Source organism: Maniola hyperantus, chromosome Z (assembly GCF_902806685.2).
Source record: "Maniola hyperantus chromosome Z, iAphHyp1.2, whole genome shotgun sequence".
Lineage (NCBI taxonomy): Eukaryota > Metazoa > Arthropoda > Insecta > Lepidoptera > Nymphalidae > Maniola > Maniola hyperantus.
The window spans coordinates 16,308,351-16,327,540 of record NC_048564.1 but is presented as its reverse complement, the minus strand read 5'-3'; the positions used below and the strand labels follow the sequence as shown (position 1 = coordinate 16,327,540).

Genomic DNA, 19,190 nt, shown 5'->3' with positions numbered 1-19,190 from the left:
AGTAATATTTGGTACTACATATACTACTGCACACCCGCACAGCCCTCGCACTAACCCGGTGTGGACGAGCGGGAGTGACGTGCGGGTGTGCGGGGCTCCCCGCATATGATTCATCAAACACGCTTTATGTATATAGGTACATGATATATATAGGTACATAAAAGCATTCAAAAGTATTTGCCAAATACCTTGTGCCAATCCTGGCGATAGGACGGCTTGCGCCAGCGCAGTGGTGCCCGGCTGCCCGGCGTGTAGTGTGTTATTCACTGACCCGCTGTCCAACTCTTGAATGGGGGACAGGACCAGCGCGCCGAGCACTGGAACCTCATTCTGATACCCTTGGTGAGCCATTATCACCCCCATGTTTTGCATGTTTTGCATGGCTATCCGGTTTTCCCTGTCCATTACTTCTTTGGAATCCGGGCCCGGTGTGGGTAGTCGCGGTCGATTGCGTAGAGGGCCCGGTATTACTGAGCCATTGCTTTTTGGGCCTGTAATAAAAACCAATTTTAACCATCTTATTCTCAATCATTATGAAGTTTAGTAAGCTGTGATAGGGTAGTGGTTTGGACGTCCGCCCTCTAATCGGAGGTCGGGGGTTCGACCCTGGGCACGCACTTCTAACTTTTCGGAGTTATGTGCGTTTTAAATGATCAAATGTCACTTGCTTTTACGGTGAAGGAAAACATCGTGAGTAAACCTGCATGCCTGAGAGTTCTCCATAATGTTCTCAAAGGTGTATGAAGTCTACCAATCCGCACATGGCCAGCGTGGTAGACTATGGCCAAAACCCATCTCGCTTTGAGAGGAGACCCGTGCTCTGTAGTGAGCCGGCGATGGGTTGATCATGATGATGATGTACAGTGCACTACGCTCCACCAATCGTGTGTCAAGTCAATTTTCAATAATCTGATTGGTGGAATCCACACTGTGCGTTCGTTCACACTGTGAGACCTCATAGCATGGTATAAGGCACTCTCTACTTTTTTTAAGCGAAGCTTCTTATTGAATATTCGGAATGGAGACTTAAATGACAAAAAAATTTCGATTGCAGCATCTCATTGGCTAGTATGGTCTATGAGTTGGCCTAAGTCCTCCTCTTTCTTAGAGGAAACTCACTTATGGCTAGTGTGGTCTATATGAGTTGGCCTTAGAGGAAACCCGTACTCACTTAGTGAGCCGGCTGTGGGTTGATATTGATATTTTTAGTTCTGTGCTTTAATAGCGATCACGCACTCATCCGATCGGAATCCGTGAAAATACGCATATAAAAAATATATCTACGTCATATTGTGTCATAAGCTACCATACAATTAATAGTTCTACCTTCTTAGTGCTTCGGAACATATTTTCACAGACTCAGATCAGATGAGTGCGTAATATAGCGCGCCCTTATAGTACTGATATGTAATATAAATTTTATTTTACAAGTGCTTTTGAATCATCACGAGCACGACTGGTTTGGAATGCCTTTCCTACCAAGAAAAAACCAGCACGAAACTCAGCGGTTACTCTTTTCAAACAGAAAACAGAAATATCGAAACTCACTATGCTTCGAATTCTGCCGATGTTGGCCTCTTCCAGACTTTCGTCCTACAAGCCTCTCATAAAGTGACATCTTGTGGTGAGGAATCGGGGGCGAAATGGGTTGGCCGGCTTCAGGGCTGGAGTAAACCACGGAATTGTGCCGGTTCCGACCGAAGAAGCCACCGGAAGAGTACGTGGTGGAGGCGGAGCGCACCGACCCCATTCTTGAGATCTGTCTCTGAAACCAGTTTTTTCGTCGTTCTACCATTGGTGTATCTACACTTTCCTGAAAGAAATTTAAAAGAAAAACACTCGGTAAAGTGATAGTATTATTGGGTTACTTGGGTTAAAACAAATGGTAAGGATAGGTACTGTAATGAAACGATGAATAATATGTGTGAGATGATGATAACACAAAACCTGTCTGAGATCGTTGTGTGCTTCTTCTAAATATATAAAAGGAAAAGGTGACTGACTGATCTATCAACGCACAGCTCAAACTACTGGACGGATCGAGCTGAAATTTGGCATGCAGATAGCTATTATGACGTAGGCATCCGCTAAGAAAGGGTTTTTGAAAATGCAACCCCTAAGGGGATGAAATAGGTGTTTGAAATTTGTGCAGTCCACGCAGACGAAGTCGCGAGCATAAGCTAGTCTCAGATAAAGTTTAAACAATAATTACCATCACCTCACATTAAAAAATATTTAGTAAGTAAACCGTTTCAAAGAGATTTGTAGTTTATACAGACACATGCTTTCATATTCAAGAGGAAGGCTACAGTATTCAAGGGCTGGTAAGTATTGAAAGTAAGTTGGTTAAAAGTTCAAGATTAGAGAATTGGGTATTTTCCTACTTTTGAATTTGATAAATATTATTACTTTATTATAAACTAGGATAAAAATAATGACGTACGCTGCAAAAAATTTTTAAATACCAACAAATATTTACAAAGTTACAGGCATTTTAATTTTGGAGTGGGAGGGTCTTCTATCCCTTTCTCGCAAAACGAAAATCTGTATGAAACCGGATGAAGCTACTATGGCATTAGGCCCGGTATCCACCTAAGTGGAGAGGAGAGGAGATGCGTTCAATCGACCAATCAGATTCAAAATGGATGACATTTATATATTTATCACGTCATTTTCTAAAAATCAGATTGGTTTACATCTCCTCTCAGCTCCGCTCCGCTTAGGTGGATACCGGGCCTTAGTAAGGTGTGACGTCAAAATGCTATATCGCTATCTCTGTCTAATCAGAAATATTTAAATGCTTATAACTTTTGTTATTTGATCGATTTAATTAGCTTTTTCAGTTTACGTCATTATTTTTATCCAAGTTTATAATAAAGTAATAAAAAAATTGGAGTCAAATACCCAATTATTTTGCATAGATGTTTGGAGACAGATGAACAAGGGCATTTCCCTCCACTATTCTCTTTTTGTTTTATACAAATAAAGTAGATACCATGCTTATGAGATGATTTAAAGATACACAAGGTCCAATGTTATAGATCAAAAAATCAATAACCAGCGACATATCACCAGTACCTACCTATTACGAGTACTACAAAGACAGTTAGCATTCTGGAGAGAATATAGACCAATTTTTACCGAAAAACGGTCAAATTATCATGGTTTTTAAGATCTGATATGTAAGAAGCTCCATTCTGGATTTTTTGAGTAAATCGATATTATAAAGTATGCAGTTTCTTAGATTTTTAAGGTGTAAAACCTTGGAAACACCATATAGATTTCTTCAAACAATCTTACGATACCAGCATATAGATTTCTTCTAACCAACTATACGAAAATGTAAAATATAAGGTTTTTTTTTTTTAATAGATATAGCAAACGAGCAGGCGGGTCACCTGATGTTAAGTGATTACCGCCGCCCATGAACATTTGCAGCACCAGAGGAGCCGCCGATGCGTTGCCGGCCTTTTAGGAATTTGTTGGTCCGCCCCTTGAATAACCCCATGTTATAATCTAGTGGGAACACCGCCGATGGGAGTTGGTTCCACAGTTTGCACGTGCGTGGAAATAAGGATCTGGCGCAGCAGACGGTCGAAGTGCACCAGACACCCAGATGGTGAGGGTGAAATTCCTTACGGTGGCGCGCGGTGCGGTTGTAGAATAAAGAGGGTGGAATGAGGTCAAAAAGCTCTTCAGAGCACTCCCCATTATACAGGCGATAGAACACGCATAGAGAGCTAACGTCTCTGCGGTGCTCCAGGCTTTTCAACGAGCCGGTTAGTTTGGGATCGTCCACAAGTCGAACAGCCCGCCTTTGGATCCGATAGTAAAGGTAAAGGTAACATAAGGGTATTCTATATTCTAAATATAGCAGTGTAGATAGGAAGCAATTCGGTCCGAATCTGCTCGTTTATTTCTGTTGAATGTCGACTACCTAGAGCGTAAGCGAGCCAGCGCGTGGCAGACCTTCGTTATTTTATAAAAGCTGAAAATTTCTCTGCATATTGTCCCCAACACTGGGAGGAACGTTTGTTTAGATTATGGTGGCTTTAAAAGATAACAGGTATTAAAGGTGTAAAAAATCTTACATCAAAGTATAAAGTTTAGTTTTTTTATATTTTCTTTGGAATAGTATTATAAGAAATCCTTTCATGTCATGACAGACACTTAGTGTCGTGGCAACCCCCTGTCAGACACACTTAAACTTTTAAATTTTATAAAATAACAAATGTCTGGCATGCGCTGGCTCTTAGACCATTACACTTTACCATAGACAAAAGACGTCAAACAGTGCCTAGAGCATTTTACAGAAAGACTTTCAATGTGCCATCTACTTACATAGTCAGCGTATGTTTCGTCATGGCTTTTTCTAGGGGACTGGACGTTCGCGTAGACAGCATCTTCAGTCTTGACCTTATAATGGTCGGCAGAGCACGAGGGTTCATGACGTCTATAGTGCTCGGACGCTACCGTGTAAGGCAGGTCTTTGGGCACTACCTCCTCCCAATATTGGTCTTTGAGGAGTTCTGGATGTTCCTCATGCATTTCATCGACTATCATATAGGCAGCCTGAAAAAATATTTGAGGTGTAACCACAGAATACTATTAGCTACTTACAGCTACAAAAGGCTCACTTCGTAGTCGTTTAAATAGGTGCGCAATAAAATGCAATTGGCTCGCACTGCGCTGCAGCCCAAAATTCTATAAGTGCCTCTCTTTCTATGGCGTAAAATCTTATCTCTCTCTCGTGAGAGATAAGTGCCGCCGTAAGTACCTATATTTCTAGGATCTCACGAGTTTATGACCAAGAGAGTCCGGCCCTTGTCTGGCCTGTATAACGCGTGCCAATTAAATAAACGAATCGAAAATGACAGCGTTTCCTTCTAAGAAAGATGGAAGAAGCTATAACCATCGACATAGGAGGTCCTTCCATAGGACATCCTTGTTGTACTACGAAGTAGTACATAAAAATTCTTTGGCTATAACATAGATGACTAACTTCGACGTACGCACCTTGATGTGTCTGTCGATTAACCAGTTCAGTTCTATATCATCATCGTCTTCACCAAATGGATTGATGAGTACCTCGGCCACCTTTAGCCATCCCACGTAGAAGCAAAACTGGAACAAAAAAGCATTTAGAACCTTTCTAATTTGGAGAACCATGCTCAGAAAAGGGCCGGCGATGGGTTAAGAAAATGATGAGGATGAACAATCAATGTATTATGTATTTAAAATTAATGGTCTACTGAAATATATATTTTTGTTTTTTTTTTAATTTTGAATCAAGGAGTAAGTTTCTAGCCAACGTTCGATAAAATTTTCATAGATGGCGCTTAAATACTATCACCACTAAAAACTTAAAATAATACCTATATCTATATGAGAGAATATCTCTTTCTGCTTCATATTGCTTATTTCTGCATTCTCCGCCATTGATCCTCCAAGTGCCTCAATAGCTCAACGGTTGGGGAGTGGACTGAATTCTGAACGGTCGGCGCGTTCAAACCTCACCACTATTATCGTACCTACTCCCAGCACAAGTTTTACACTTATTTGGAGGGGAAAGGGGAATGTTAGTCATAGCCATTATCCTAAAAAAATATCACATAATGGGGATGATAATGCCAGAGTAAATAGAAAGGAGAATGGGTTGATTAAGGGATGAGTAGAGTGAGATACCTGTAGAGCTGTGAACAGGGGGAAGTAAACATCGGGCTCGTATTTGGAGGTGCTGCCAGGAGCAGGCGGGACCAGCTGCCTGCCCATCAGCGCGGCAACGAAGTATGTGTACAGAGCCAACGTCACCACCTGGAAAGAATAAGTCATAAAATCCAAAATGTTCTTCTGACCGAATATACGCAAAGCAGCCAATATCAATTGGATTGCCAACTTCGGATTCTTGAGAGTGACTCTGTAGCGTAGAGGCATATATACTACCTCTACTCGCTGTCAATTAAACTTCACCTCTGGAAGGTGGGAAAGTCATTTGTGGGAATGAGTGTAATATTTAATAATAAAATGCCACAAGCAATTTTAGACTTGCCTTTACACAAGTTTAAAAAATGTGTTAAAAGTATGCTCCTAAAAAAAGCATATTATACAGTCGCAGACTATGTAAACGATAAAAAAGCTTGGATTTGACTCGCTCCAGCAATGCACGGGGCTGCAATGGCTTGTATAGTACGGTATAATAACATTGTAAATTGAAAAATTAAAAAGAGCAACCGCCGAGTTTCTTGCTGGTTCTTCTCGGTGGGAACGGCGTTCCGAACCAGTGGTAAATTAAAACTACCTGACTATTCATAAACACTTGTAAAAAGTTTACATGAATAAAAAAACATTCTATTCTATTCTATTCTTCGAACACCGCTCAAATATGGAACACACACAAAATCCTCCTGTTCACGCAAGTAGTGATTATATATACTCTTTGCTCGCAACGTATCAAGAGCCTTCACAATCATCGAGTCAATAACTATTATAGTGTGGTGAACAGACGACGTGGCAGGGAGCTGATAGATTCGAGCTGCGTAAAACTGTTGAAGCGCCTGCAAGCGACTTATGTCGATCGGTTGACTATGACGTTAATGATGATTCGATATTGCATAATATAATAGAAATATGGAAAAAATGATTCAACTTAAGGAAAACAATGAAGCTAGTCGTTACGGATAAGAGGATGATCTAACCCAACTCTTTAGGTGGAAAGGTACAAGAATGCTCCGACATCAACGTATAGGTACTATGACATGAACTGGAGATCGCCAAAAGTCAATGGACACGTACGAAGCGATTTGCTTCCTCGTTTCTAATTCGAACCGTTATGATATGAAGGGCCCTTCTGGCATCAATTTTCCTTTCCACTTTTAATATCTGAGTACCTTCAAGTCAAGAGTGAATAGGCCACGTTTTATAGGCAAGCGTGCATCTTAGGCTGCATCATCACTTGCAGGTCTGATTGCAGCCAAGCGCTAGTCTAGACTAAATTAGCTTGTACAGACTAAAGTCTGGGCAAAGGTTTTCCTCCGATTTTCCACCATTAATCTGTATCCAAAGGAAACGGTGACTGACTGACTGATTTATCAATGCATCCGCTAAGAAATAATTTTTGAAAATTCAATCCCTAAAGGGATACCACAGGGGTTTGAAATTCATGAAGTCCATACGGACGAAGTCGCGAGCATAAGCTAGTAAATTATAATATGCTACCCGTGCAAAGCCGGGGCGGGTTGCTAGTCTATGATTAGGTAGGTAGTCTATAAATTAAAAAAACCTAGTGACTAAAATCTCTGAGTTACAGGAAAAATCTTCATGTTTATACAATCCGCTGTGATAGCCTAGTGGTTAGGAGTAGGACGTCCGTCTGGCGCCTTCTAATCGGAGGTCGAGGGTTCGATCCCGGGCACACACCTCTAACTTTTCGGAGTTGTGCGTTTTAATTAATGAAACTTCACTTGCTTTAACGGTGAAGGAAAACATCCTGAGGAAACCTGCATGCCTAAGAGTTCTCCATAATGTTGTCAAAGGTGTGTGAAATCTACCAATCCGCACATGGCCAGCGTGGTAGACTATACCCAAAACGCTTCTCACTCTGAGAGGAGACCCGTGCTCTGTAGTGAACCGGTGATGGGTTGATCATATACAATCCGCGCTAAAATATTATGCAAGCAACTACTAGCCTGTGTGTAGACGAGAGGTACGCACACCGTGTCGTACCCAATCAGTGCTCCCAATCTGCGCCTGATGTCCGACAGCTCCACCAGCAGGGTCTGGACTATATGGTCGCTGGTAATCAGGCCTTCCTTCCGGGCTCTGTTGATGATATTCGTGGCCCAAACCAGGGGCATCCAGTACTTTGACATGGGGCTCTTCCCGTCCATCTTCTCGAATACTTTTCTCTCGGATTCCAGCATAAGTCCTGGAATAAATTATGGAGTAAAAATAATTTATTTATTTTGCTCTTTTTTTTTGTTAAACCCATGCTCCTTTGGTTTCTATACGACATCGTACCGGAACGTTAAATCGTAACTAGCCACGGCCGAAGCCTCCCACGAGAGCAAACCAGAAATTTGGAAATTATAAAATTCCAAATCCATGCCAGGAATCGAACCTGGCACCTCCTACTGATAAGACTACAGTGCTTACTTACTTAGTTACCACCTACGCCAGACACCTTAGACGCTATTATGCGTTACATACTAGCTAATGCCCACGACGTCGTCCGCGTGCAATTAGGTTTTTAAAAATCCCGAGGGAACTCTTTGATTTCACGGGATAAAAAGTAACTAATATCACTCTCCAGGTATTTGACTATACCCATACAAAAAATCACGTCAATCTATTGCTCCGTTGCAACGTGATTGAAGCACAAACCAACAAACCAACAAACAAACACACTTTCGCATTTATAATAAGGGTTCTGATACCACCGTAACGAGGCGAGGTGCCTAGAACGCTGGCTGCGTTCGCCGAACACCACTTTGTACGGCAGCTGCTCAATTTTTCTCACCAGAATCAACGACGTGTTGCCACGAGGGAAAGCGCCGCTTGACCCTGAGCGACACTCGCTGCAAGGTGATCACGTATGCTAGGATCGCGTATCGGACTATGTTCCGCCGCATCAGCCGCCCAGTTTCATCCTGGAACCAAAACAAACTGTGCTATGAACGTCTTCTAGGCTGCACTCATCACTAAACGGATAATCATCATCGAAACTCATCACCAGCCCATTTCTAAACACGAGTCTCCTCTCACAAAGACAAGGGGCTTAGACCATAGTGCCCTAGAGTGGATTGACAGACTTCTTACACTTTCTAAGAACTTTATGGATAAACTAGCTTATGCTCGTGACTTCGTCCGCGTAGACTAAACAAATTTCGAATCCCCTGTTTTACCCCTTTAGGGAATGAATTTTCAAAAATCCTTTCTTAGCGGATGTCTACGTCATAATAGCTATCCGAGCCTCCGTCCAGTAGTTTGAGCTGTGCGCTAATAGAACAGTCAGTCAGTTAGCCCATTACCTTTAATACATAGACTAGCTAATGCCCGCGACTTCGTTTTCTATTTAGGTTTTAAAAAGCCCGTGGGAACTTTTGGTTTTAGGGATAAAAGTAACTGTCAAAATCACGTCCAACCGTTGCTCCGTTGTGACGCGATTGAAGGACAAACTAACAAACAAACACTTTCGCTTTGTGGTACACGACAGGTAGAGATGCCAATCGTGGTGTGAGGTGGGGGGACGCCCCACACACCTGCACGTCACCCGCGCTATCCCGCATCGGGTTAGCCCGGGGGCTGGACGGATGTGCGGGGCATCGCCACCCCGATTGCCATTTCAACCTATCGGTACTACAGGTAGTTGTAGGACTTGTAGGTATGTCATTCAAAATTTATGAGTTTCTTAGAAAAAAACATGACTGCATAATTGCACGTCGCAATCTCTAGATATGAAAATATATTGTTCCAAGTTACTGCGACGTAACATAGTTAATGCCGGTTACATAACAATGTTATTGCGAGCTAATGATAATCACAAATTAAAAACTATGGAATTTTTGTTATTATTTTTAACCGCAAGAGCTCCATGGACTAAGAACTACAGTTTAAAAGTTTAAAGGGTGTCTGGCATGGCAGGGGAAATCTGTAGAGCGCTCAGACTTTAAACGAGACAGATTTTTGCCAGTGATATATCACTGTCTCCTTTTAACAGTGTCTTAAGTCTGAGCAAAGTCAAAGTCTTTCAATGCATGACGTGATTTCTAATACTATTCTAATTTATTTATACATATAAAAATATATATAAATTAGATTTTATTATACCTTTAATACCTACTAGCTTATGCTTGCGACTTTGTCCGCGTGGAATACACAAATCCCTATTCACCCCCTTGGAGGTTGAATTTTCAAAAATCCTTTCTTAGCGGATGCCTACGTCATAATAGCTATCTGCATGCCAAATTTCAGCCCGATCCGTCCAGCAGTTTGAACTGTGCGTTGATATATCATTCAGTTAGTCATTCCTTTTATATATTTAGATTAATAATCTCCCGCCACCATTATCTAAACAAACGTTCCTGCCAGTGTTGGGGACAAGGCTCTAGTTTAGTAGTGATAAATGAATACAAAACCTAAAGCCATTAAACTTTAAACTTTTTTGCAATAATAACATTATTTTCATCTAACCAACCACGTTCGTGACCTTATTAGAGTAAACTATCGAACGCACCTGTTTCAACAAAACCGTATAAGCATCTACTAATTGTACATTTTGTTTGACAACATATTCTCTATGCAAGTATGCCCCTCTTATCGAGAGTTATATTTTTGTTCCGTTTTCCGTGGAGACCCTGGAGCTATGGAGTCTTAGTGAAAAAAAAAAGGTCAACTGCGAGTCAGGCTCGCGCAACGAGGGTTACTACAGGCGTATTTTTTGACATTTTGCATAATAATTCAAAAACTATGATGCATAAAACTAAATAAAAATCTGTTTAAGAATGCACAGGTGAAGACCTTTCATATGATACCCCACTTGATATAGTTATCTTACTTCGAAAATTGAAAATACTAATTATTAGTTCATGACCACAATTTAATTTTTTTTGTGTGATCTAAACCTAAATTCACGGTTTTCAGATTTTTACCCAAATGTCAGCTATAAGATCTACCTACCTGCCAAATTTCATGATTCTAGGTCAATTCAGATCACGGGTCTTCTCATTCTGAGTGAAGAATCGTGTTCAGTAATGAGCCGGGAGTGAAGCTGAAGTGGCAATGGGCAGGGCACATAGTTCGTACAACCGATAGACGTTGGGGTCCCAAGGTGCTGGAATGGCGACCTCGCACCGGAAGACGCAGCGTTGGAAGACCCCCCACTAGGTGGACTGACAACATCAGACGAGTCGCAGGGAGCCGCTGGATCCAGGCGGCGCAAGAGCGTAACGTGTGGAAGTCCCTACAAGAGACCTATGTCCAGCAGTGGACGTCTATTGGTTGATGATGATGATGATGAATGAGCCGGTGATGGTTTGATTCTTAGAAGAAGTTCTAAGAGGAAGTTTGGAACTTCGAATTCTATAGTATAAGCCATTATTGCAGTTTAGAGATTTAGTAGATTTTCTTGAACGGAATTTCATGGACGTTAACTCTTACACAGCATAGCGTGTGGGCCTTGATTGTTACCGTAACAATATCCTATGTAACAAGAGGCCTGGTAAGTATAATATGATACATACTGGGCACATACATAACGCTTTTCAATCTTTTCTGTATTGTTGCTTTTTGCGTCATGTCGTATTTTAATGTCGTTACATGGAACTAGAAATCAGCTTAGCTTTACAAGTACTATAGTACATGAGACCAGCTAGATTCCCAGAATAAATATCAGTTCGGAGGAAGATCTAAGTATCTATTGTTATAGTTGAGCGCACATTACATACTCCTATCCTAATCACTACTCATATTATACCAGTGGTAGATGCATCCGACGATTCAAAAGTACTTGTAAAAGTTTACATGTATAAAAAATATTTTCATTTTCATTTTTTCATTATAAATCCGAAAGTGTGTTTGCTTGTTTGTTTGTTGGTTTCTTGGTTTGTCCTTCAATCACGCCGCAACGGAGCAACGAATTGACGTGTTTTTTTGCATGGGTATAGTCAAAGACCTGGAGAGTGACATAGGCTACTTTTTATCCCGGAAAATCAAAGAGTTCCCACGGGATTTTTAAAAACCTAAATCCACGCGGACGAAGTCGCGGGCATCATCTAGTATTATATAAAATACAAAATGTTTCTACCTATGTCCGTTTTAGACTTTGAAACCATCCATTCGATGTGCCTCAAACTGGTTTCATTAGAAAGGCAATAATGCGAAGATGGTTTAAGCCCACTAAAAAAATGCAATGAGCACATTATGTTTTAGCGTAGTAGTACACGCCGTGTATCCGCTCGTATACTTAAAATATAATTCTATACCCAGGGAGACTATCGCCCATGCGCTATGGTCGTGGCCCTAGAATGTCGTGGCCCAGTGGTAAGGTTAGCTATTTCGTAAAGCAATTTACATCATAACTACAAAAACGGAAACAAATAACTCATTCGGTTAGTTAATTATTATCATTGCTTATAGTTATTATTGCAAGTTCTAGGTAAGGACTTATGTTCTCGTAAACACCTATAGTATGCGACAAGTCGAGATGGCAATCAGGGTATGGGGTAGGGAGACGCCCCGCACATCCGCACGTCACACGCTCTATCCCGCACCGCGTTAGCGCGGGGGCTGTACGGTTGTGCGGGGCGTCCCCACCCCGATTGCCATTTCGACCTGTTGTGTCTATACTAGACTTTGACTGTTGTGTAGTGTACTACTCTGTAGGTATTATACTTATAGTTTTCAAATATGGGCGTCCCCACGCCTCATACCCCGATTGCCATCTCGACTTGTCGCGTGCTACATCTAGGTAACATCCACTTTCAATTTTATTAATGTGCTTTTGAGTCTTTAATTTAAAGCCATGTATGTTATAATAGAAACACGATTGGATACAATTTCTTAGTAACTAGATATTTCAGTTTTAATCAGAAACGATAGGCAATTAATTTTTAAGCGACTTCCAAAAGTGAAATACGGAGGAAATATTGGAAATAAATTCTCAATTCGGCCCGTTTTACCAGAGTAACCGACATACTCGTAGCTCAACAGATTGCGAAGCTGAATTGGCACATATTTTGAAAACCGGCCAAGTGCGAGTCAGGCTCGCGCAATGAAGGTTCCGTACTACAGTCGTATTTTTTCGACATTTTGCACGATAATTCAAAAACTATGATGCATAAAAATAAATAAAAATCTGTTTTAGAATGTACAAGTGAAGACCTTTCATATGATACCCCACTTGATATAGTCACTCACTTTGAAAGTTGAAATAACTAATTATTAGTTCATGACCACATTTTTTTTTTTGTGTGATCTAATCCTAAGTTCGCGGTTTTGAGATTTTTCCCCAAATGACAGCTATAAGATCTACCTACCTGCCAAATTTCATGATTCTAGGTCAACGGGAAGTACCCTGTAGGTTTCTTGACAGACAGACAGACAGACAACAAAGTGATCCTATAAGGGTTCCGTTTTTCCTTTTGAGGTACGGAACCCTAAAAACGATAGACGTTGGGGTCCTAAGGTCAAGGTGCTAGAACGGCGACCTCGCAGCGGAAAGCTCAGCGTTGGAAGACCCCCACTAGGTGAACGGACGACATCATACGAGTTGCACGGAGCCTGTGGATTCAGATTTCAGGCGGCTGAGACCGTGGCGAGTGGAAGTCCCTACAAGAGACATATGTCCAGCAGTGGACGTCTATCGGTTGATGATGACTATGAATGGCTACCAAACAATTAGCACAGAGATTAAACAAGTACATTTCTTGCGATTCACGAAGACGAGTGAACTTTACTTGTGATTACCTCGTTTATTTATTTTATTTTATTATAAAGGCACACAAAACAGGTTTCAACTATTGGTCACAATACAAAAACAATAGATTAAGAGTGTACGCAACAATACTTAAATAAATATATGCACTAAACAAGGTAATATACAATTTGTAAAATACAGAATAAATAAATCGATTATTACTATCAAATATTATATAAAGTGGTTTAGGTAAATATTTATAAATATTTGAATGGTAGACAAATGAGTATATAAGTTAACTAGCGTTTACATGGGCATTGCGTAAGTGTGCGTGCATGTCGGACCAATCAGTCGCGAGCAAGGGTTCGCAAAGGCACACAAACACAAGCATGAGCCAGTCGACTTCGTGAAATGGAAAAACTATGCATATTTATAAGAAGGCCGACAGATGATCCTCTACGTGATCTCACGTTTCGCTGATTGCTAAGGTTTTCCTCGTTGCGATTCAGCAAGGTGAAGGGCGCACTATCGACGTGTCATGACTATATTATCTATCTCCATCTACTTTCTGTCTATCTCTATCTATCTATCTCACTATGAGTTTTAAGTTTTTTAGGGTACCGTACGTCAAAAGGAAAAACGGAACCCTTATAGGATCATTTTGTTGCCTGTTTGTCTGTCAAGAAACCTACAGACAGATAGAGTACAGACACAGGCAGACAGATAGACAACAGTACGCGGCCGAAAGTAAAGTACATCGACCTTTAGCAGGAGATAGCAGATTTGTAGAGCGCTGTCCCAGTCGTTGGGACCGACAAAACGTCGTATAGGTATGAGTGACAGAGACAACGCTCTACAAAGCCGAAATGTCATTCTAAAGGCCGATGTACTTACATTACTTTCAGCCGCGTACTGTACTTTGAAATAGACGTAGGTACGTCACATGATAAGGTGGTTTAGAAAGGATTTGCCACGGTTTCGGCTCTATTACAGATTCATAAAGTCCGTAACCCCTTTAACATTAGGGTCAGAATGCTGTGACGAGTTTTTTAGCCTAGCACGTATTAAAATTATTGATTATGCATACGCTTTGTTAGGTACATTCGCGGCGGATCGTTGAAAACAACCAGTTTTTGTAACAAACGTGTCTCGAACCCGCTATTATAGGTATATTGTTACGAAATATTTAACTGAGGAGTTCATTATAACGTATAATAGACTACAAGCTGTACCCGCGCCTTCGTACGCGTGGATTTAGATTTTCAAGATCCCGTGGAAACTCTTTGATTTCCCGGGATAAAAAGTAGCCTATGTCACTCTCCAGTTCTATAACTATACCTGTTGCGACGTGATTGATGGACAAACCAACAAACCAATAAACCAACAAACAAACACACTTTCGAATTTATAATAAGGGTATTCTTACGAAATATATAACTGAGGAGTTCATTATAACGTATCATATAGACTACATAATATCTACGTGACTTCTATTCCTCTAGGTACCACCTAGCTAGGAGTAAAAAACCGGCCAAGTGCGAGTCAGGCTCGCGCAATGAGGGTTCCGTAACACAGTCGTATTTTTTCGACATTTTCCACGATAATTCAAAAACTATGATGCATAAAAATAAAAAATAATCTGTTTTAGAATGTACAGGTGAAGACCTTTCATAATATTATGATACCCCACTTGATATAGTCACTCACTTCGAAAGTTGAAAATACTAATTATTAGTTCATGACTTCATGACCACAATTTAATTTTTTTTGTGTGATCTAACCCTAAATTCACGGTTTTCAGATTTTTCCCCAAATGTCAGCTATAGATCTACCTACCTGCCAAATTTCATGATTCTAGGTCAACGGGAAGTAGCCTGTAGGTTTCTTGACAGACAGACGGACAGACAGACAGACAGACAGTGATCCTATAAGGGTTCCGTTTTTGCTTTTGAGGTACGGAACCCTAAAAAAACTTGTTCGTTTAACATAAAAAAACATGTACGACATATTATATTTTACTTATCTATTCATAAAATCTGCAATTCGGTCTGTTTGAAACAATTTGTCAAACGTACGAATTTTGTAGTTCACATTAAACATATAAAGACCATGTTGGACATAATTATATTTACCCTATTCATAAAATCTGTAATTACAGTCAGTTTGAAATACTTTTGTCAAAGGAACGAATTTTGCGGTTCACGTTAGATTTTAATTAATGCATCGTCATAATTTCCTCGAATGTGAACTAACTGAATGAGGAGATTTGAGCGGGCTTTGATATAATATTCTACACGTACATTATGGACTAAGAGCCAGCGCATGCCAGACCTTCGTTATTTTATAAAAGCTGAAAATTTCTCTGCGTAAGGTCCCCAACGTACCATGTATCATGGTGGTTTTGGGAGATAACAGGTAATAGAGGTTTAATTTTTTTTAAGTCAAAGTATTTAAAGTCTAATTTTGTTATAATCTAAGAATGTCTGGCAGGGGGTTGCCACGACACTATGCGTCTGGCAACGCATGGCGTGATTTCTAATACTATTCTGAAGAAAACAAAATAAAATTAAACTTTGTACTTTAGCTAATTAACTTTATTTAACAATAAATGAGGCAAGCCTAGTCAGGTGATGACTAACAAGTCAGGTCTAGTCCTAGTCCTAGACCTAGACCTAGGTCTACTTAATTGTTATTAATTGTTCTTTATCTGTATTATTAATAGTTTTCTGTATTCCTTATATAATTTATGTCAGCACTCAGCAACTTAAAGGCAATAAAATTTACGATTTGATTTGATTTGACGTAATTTTTTTGAAACCCTTCTTACCTGTTACCTTCGAAAACCACCATGATTCAAACAAACATTCCTTCCAGTGTTGGGGTTTGTCCCCTTTCAGCTTTTATAAAATAACGAAGATCTGGCACGCGTTGGCTCTCTCTATTATGTTTCTAAGAATAATCACAATTTTCAATTGAGTGTAGACCCTTCGAAAATTTATTTTCTCTTATAGGCTTAAATCTTATTAGGTACAAACTAATATTATAAAGAGGTAAAGTTTGTAAGTTTCTTTGTAGGAAGTAATCTCTGGTTAAAGTCAAAGTCAAAGTCAAATGATTTATTCAAAATAGGTAGGTAATAAATTACTCTTTTCGATTGTCAGTTGTTGGATTTGTAAGATATGATGGTGATAATTATTACGCAAACTTAAAACGAAAGCTACGACGGTTCCAAACGCGCTCTGGAAATACTGAACCGTTTTTGAAAATTCTTTCACCAGTAGGAAGCTACATTACTCCTGAGTGACGTAGGTTATATTTTATTTTCAAGAAAATTAGAGGTCTCTGTGAAAATTGTAATAAGCTACACGTGTGAAGCCGGGGCGGGTTGCTAGTTAAGTATAGATACTGTGCCAGATGTGGCTATGTTACCTACCTACTAGAATTCCTCACAAAATAGTTGATCATGGTACTTAATGGATATTATTTTTCAAAAATATAATTTAAATAATGTGGTCGCATGTGTCATACTTCATAAGCTATCATAGAAAATCAAAAAGTTCCCACGGTTATTTAAAAAATCAAAATCCACGCGGACGAAGCCATGGACATCATCTAGTTTTTTTATACATACTTAAATAAATAAATTATCAAGATATGAATCATTTAATTATAATTAAGAATAAAATCTATCTCTAGTCTATAAAACATACAGAAAAATTTATCACTAAAAAAAATTTATATTTACAAAAAATATACGCCGTCCAAATGGATATGAATCACAGTAAACTACTTTAGTCACTGTACCATAATAATAGGATAATAATTAATTATTTACAAAGAATCGCTGAATGTGTTGCTGATCGCAAATCTCGAGAACAACCGATTTCGCTAATTATTTTTTCATAATATTCCTTGAAGTACGAGGATGGTTCTTACGGAGAGTTTTTTTTTTTTTAAATCCTGAAAAAGAATCGACTGTTAGGCGGTACGAAGTTCGCCGGGGCAGCTAGTTGTAAATAAAAATAACGGAAATAACTACCTATTTCTAGTCTAGCGGTCCATAAAACTTACATGAGACGACAAGGAAAAATGTTAGATATTATATTTTATTAATGATAAATATTCTTGTGCATAATAATAGGCAAAAACTAATAGTGTGCTGTAAATTACTGCGCACGGATTTATTTGGTATTGCTTTTTCGTCGACATGTTTTTTAGATACCAGGCTCCGATTTTGTTTCTGAATAATTTACCTAACAATCATCTGCATAATACAATAACAGATATTTACTTACTAAGAACCGAAGATAGCTGGTCATAAGTCATTATTCAGTATCAGGAAAAGAAGAGGTCCTAATGGTGTGCCTTGACTGACACCTGATTCTGATTTTTTTTAGAGTTCTAACTTTAGAACGTGTTCAGACACAAAAACCTACGTCGAGACTACGAACTGCTTACGGTCACTTTGGGATTTATAAAGCCGATTTTACTTGGTTAATCATAATGCTACGATAGAATCTATCGAACGCGTTTCGTAAATCTAAATAAAACATAAGGTATCTACAATATACATGTAAGTATAGTAAGTATAATCTAAACATAAGATCGTAGACCAGTTCAAAACCTGTTATGAACAAAAAATACAATATTTTTTCAAAGTAAATGTATACATAACAAAATAATTAGTAGGTATTAGTTATTTTGACCTTTAGCAAAGAAATAACTACACGATACGCTGGCGTGATGAATGATCAATATGAAACACAAGAGTCAATTAGTAACATAGCTTTTGTCTTGCGAGCGACACAAAAAGCAACAATGACTCTTGTATATAAACATCTTTACATAGTATAAAATAAAGTCGCTTTCCGCTGTCTGTATGTATGTATGAACGCGTAGATCTTTTAAACTACGCAACGGATTTTAATGCGGTTTTCACCAATAGATAGAGTGATTCAACAGGAAGGTATAATTATAGCTATAGTTTAATTCTCAAAAAGTTAGAGATCTCTAGAGAAATTGAAATAATGTGAATTAGGTCGGAAAAAAATCCTCTCATTTAGGTTTTTAAAAATCCCGTGGTAACTCTTTGATTTTTCGGGATAACAAGTTGCCTATGTCCTTCCCCGGGATGTAAGCTAACTTTGAACTAAATTTCATTAAAATTGGTTATACTGTTGTCCCGTGAAAAGCTAGCAGACAGACAGTGGACAGACATACCCTCATAGGATCACTTTGTTGTCTGTCTGTCTGTCGGTCTGTCAACCCTCATTGCGCGAGCCTGACTCGCACTTGGCCGGTTTTTTTATTAATCCCACACCCCTTTGGTTTCTACACGGCATCGTACCGGAACGCTAAAATCGCTTGGCGGCACGGGTTTTCCGGTAGGGTGGTAACTAGCCACGGCCGAAGCCTCCAACCAGACCAGACTCGAAATTTAGAAATTATAAAATTCCAAACCCCTGCCGGGAATTGAACCCGGAACCTCCCTATGTACTCGTTGTACTATCTCAGAAACTCTGCGCGTGTTGTGGAGTTAATTATATGGACTGTTTTGACAATAGTCAGTTCCAAACCCAGAAAAAAGAGTTGGGTTCTTCGTTGAGCTAACTACTCTACAGGGCTAAAAAATCAACTGGTCATAAATTCTGACACAAGAAAATTCCGACGGCATAAGAAAAAATATTAGCGCTTTTTGATACTTGGAAAAGATCAAAAGGCAGGCCAAAGAAGCGTTGGATGGAATACGTACAAGAAGATCTGAGGAGAATGCATATAA

The 19,190-nt window shown here is 39.6% G+C and overlaps 2 protein-coding genes across 3 annotated transcripts in view; both read right to left on the bottom strand.

Annotated features, from left to right (window-relative positions):
- Rrp6 (exosome component Rrp6) overlaps window positions 1-19,190 on the bottom strand; it is a 260,688-nt gene that overhangs the window by 25,496 nt on the left and 216,002 nt on the right. The gene's annotated exons all lie outside the window — the stretch shown is intronic.
- Best2 (bestrophin 2) overlaps window positions 1-19,190 on the bottom strand; it is a 62,247-nt gene that overhangs the window by 7,065 nt on the left and 35,992 nt on the right. Inside the window, exons 4-10 of one of the 2 annotated variants that reach the window (XM_034983374.2) lie at window positions 8,516-8,645; window positions 7,686-7,924; window positions 5,686-5,814; window positions 5,017-5,124; window positions 4,342-4,572; window positions 1,549-1,813; window positions 189-491 (exon numbers count right to left, since the gene is read on the bottom strand). In XM_034983374.2, the coding sequence (XP_034839265.1) occupies window positions 189-491; window positions 1,549-1,813; window positions 4,342-4,572; window positions 5,017-5,124; window positions 5,686-5,814; window positions 7,686-7,924; window positions 8,516-8,645 (1,405 nt within the window). The remainder of the gene's footprint in view (window positions 1-188; window positions 492-1,548; window positions 1,814-4,341; window positions 4,573-5,016; window positions 5,125-5,685; window positions 5,815-7,685; window positions 7,925-8,515; window positions 8,646-19,190) is intronic. The other variant, XM_034983375.2, reaches the window with a different exon arrangement.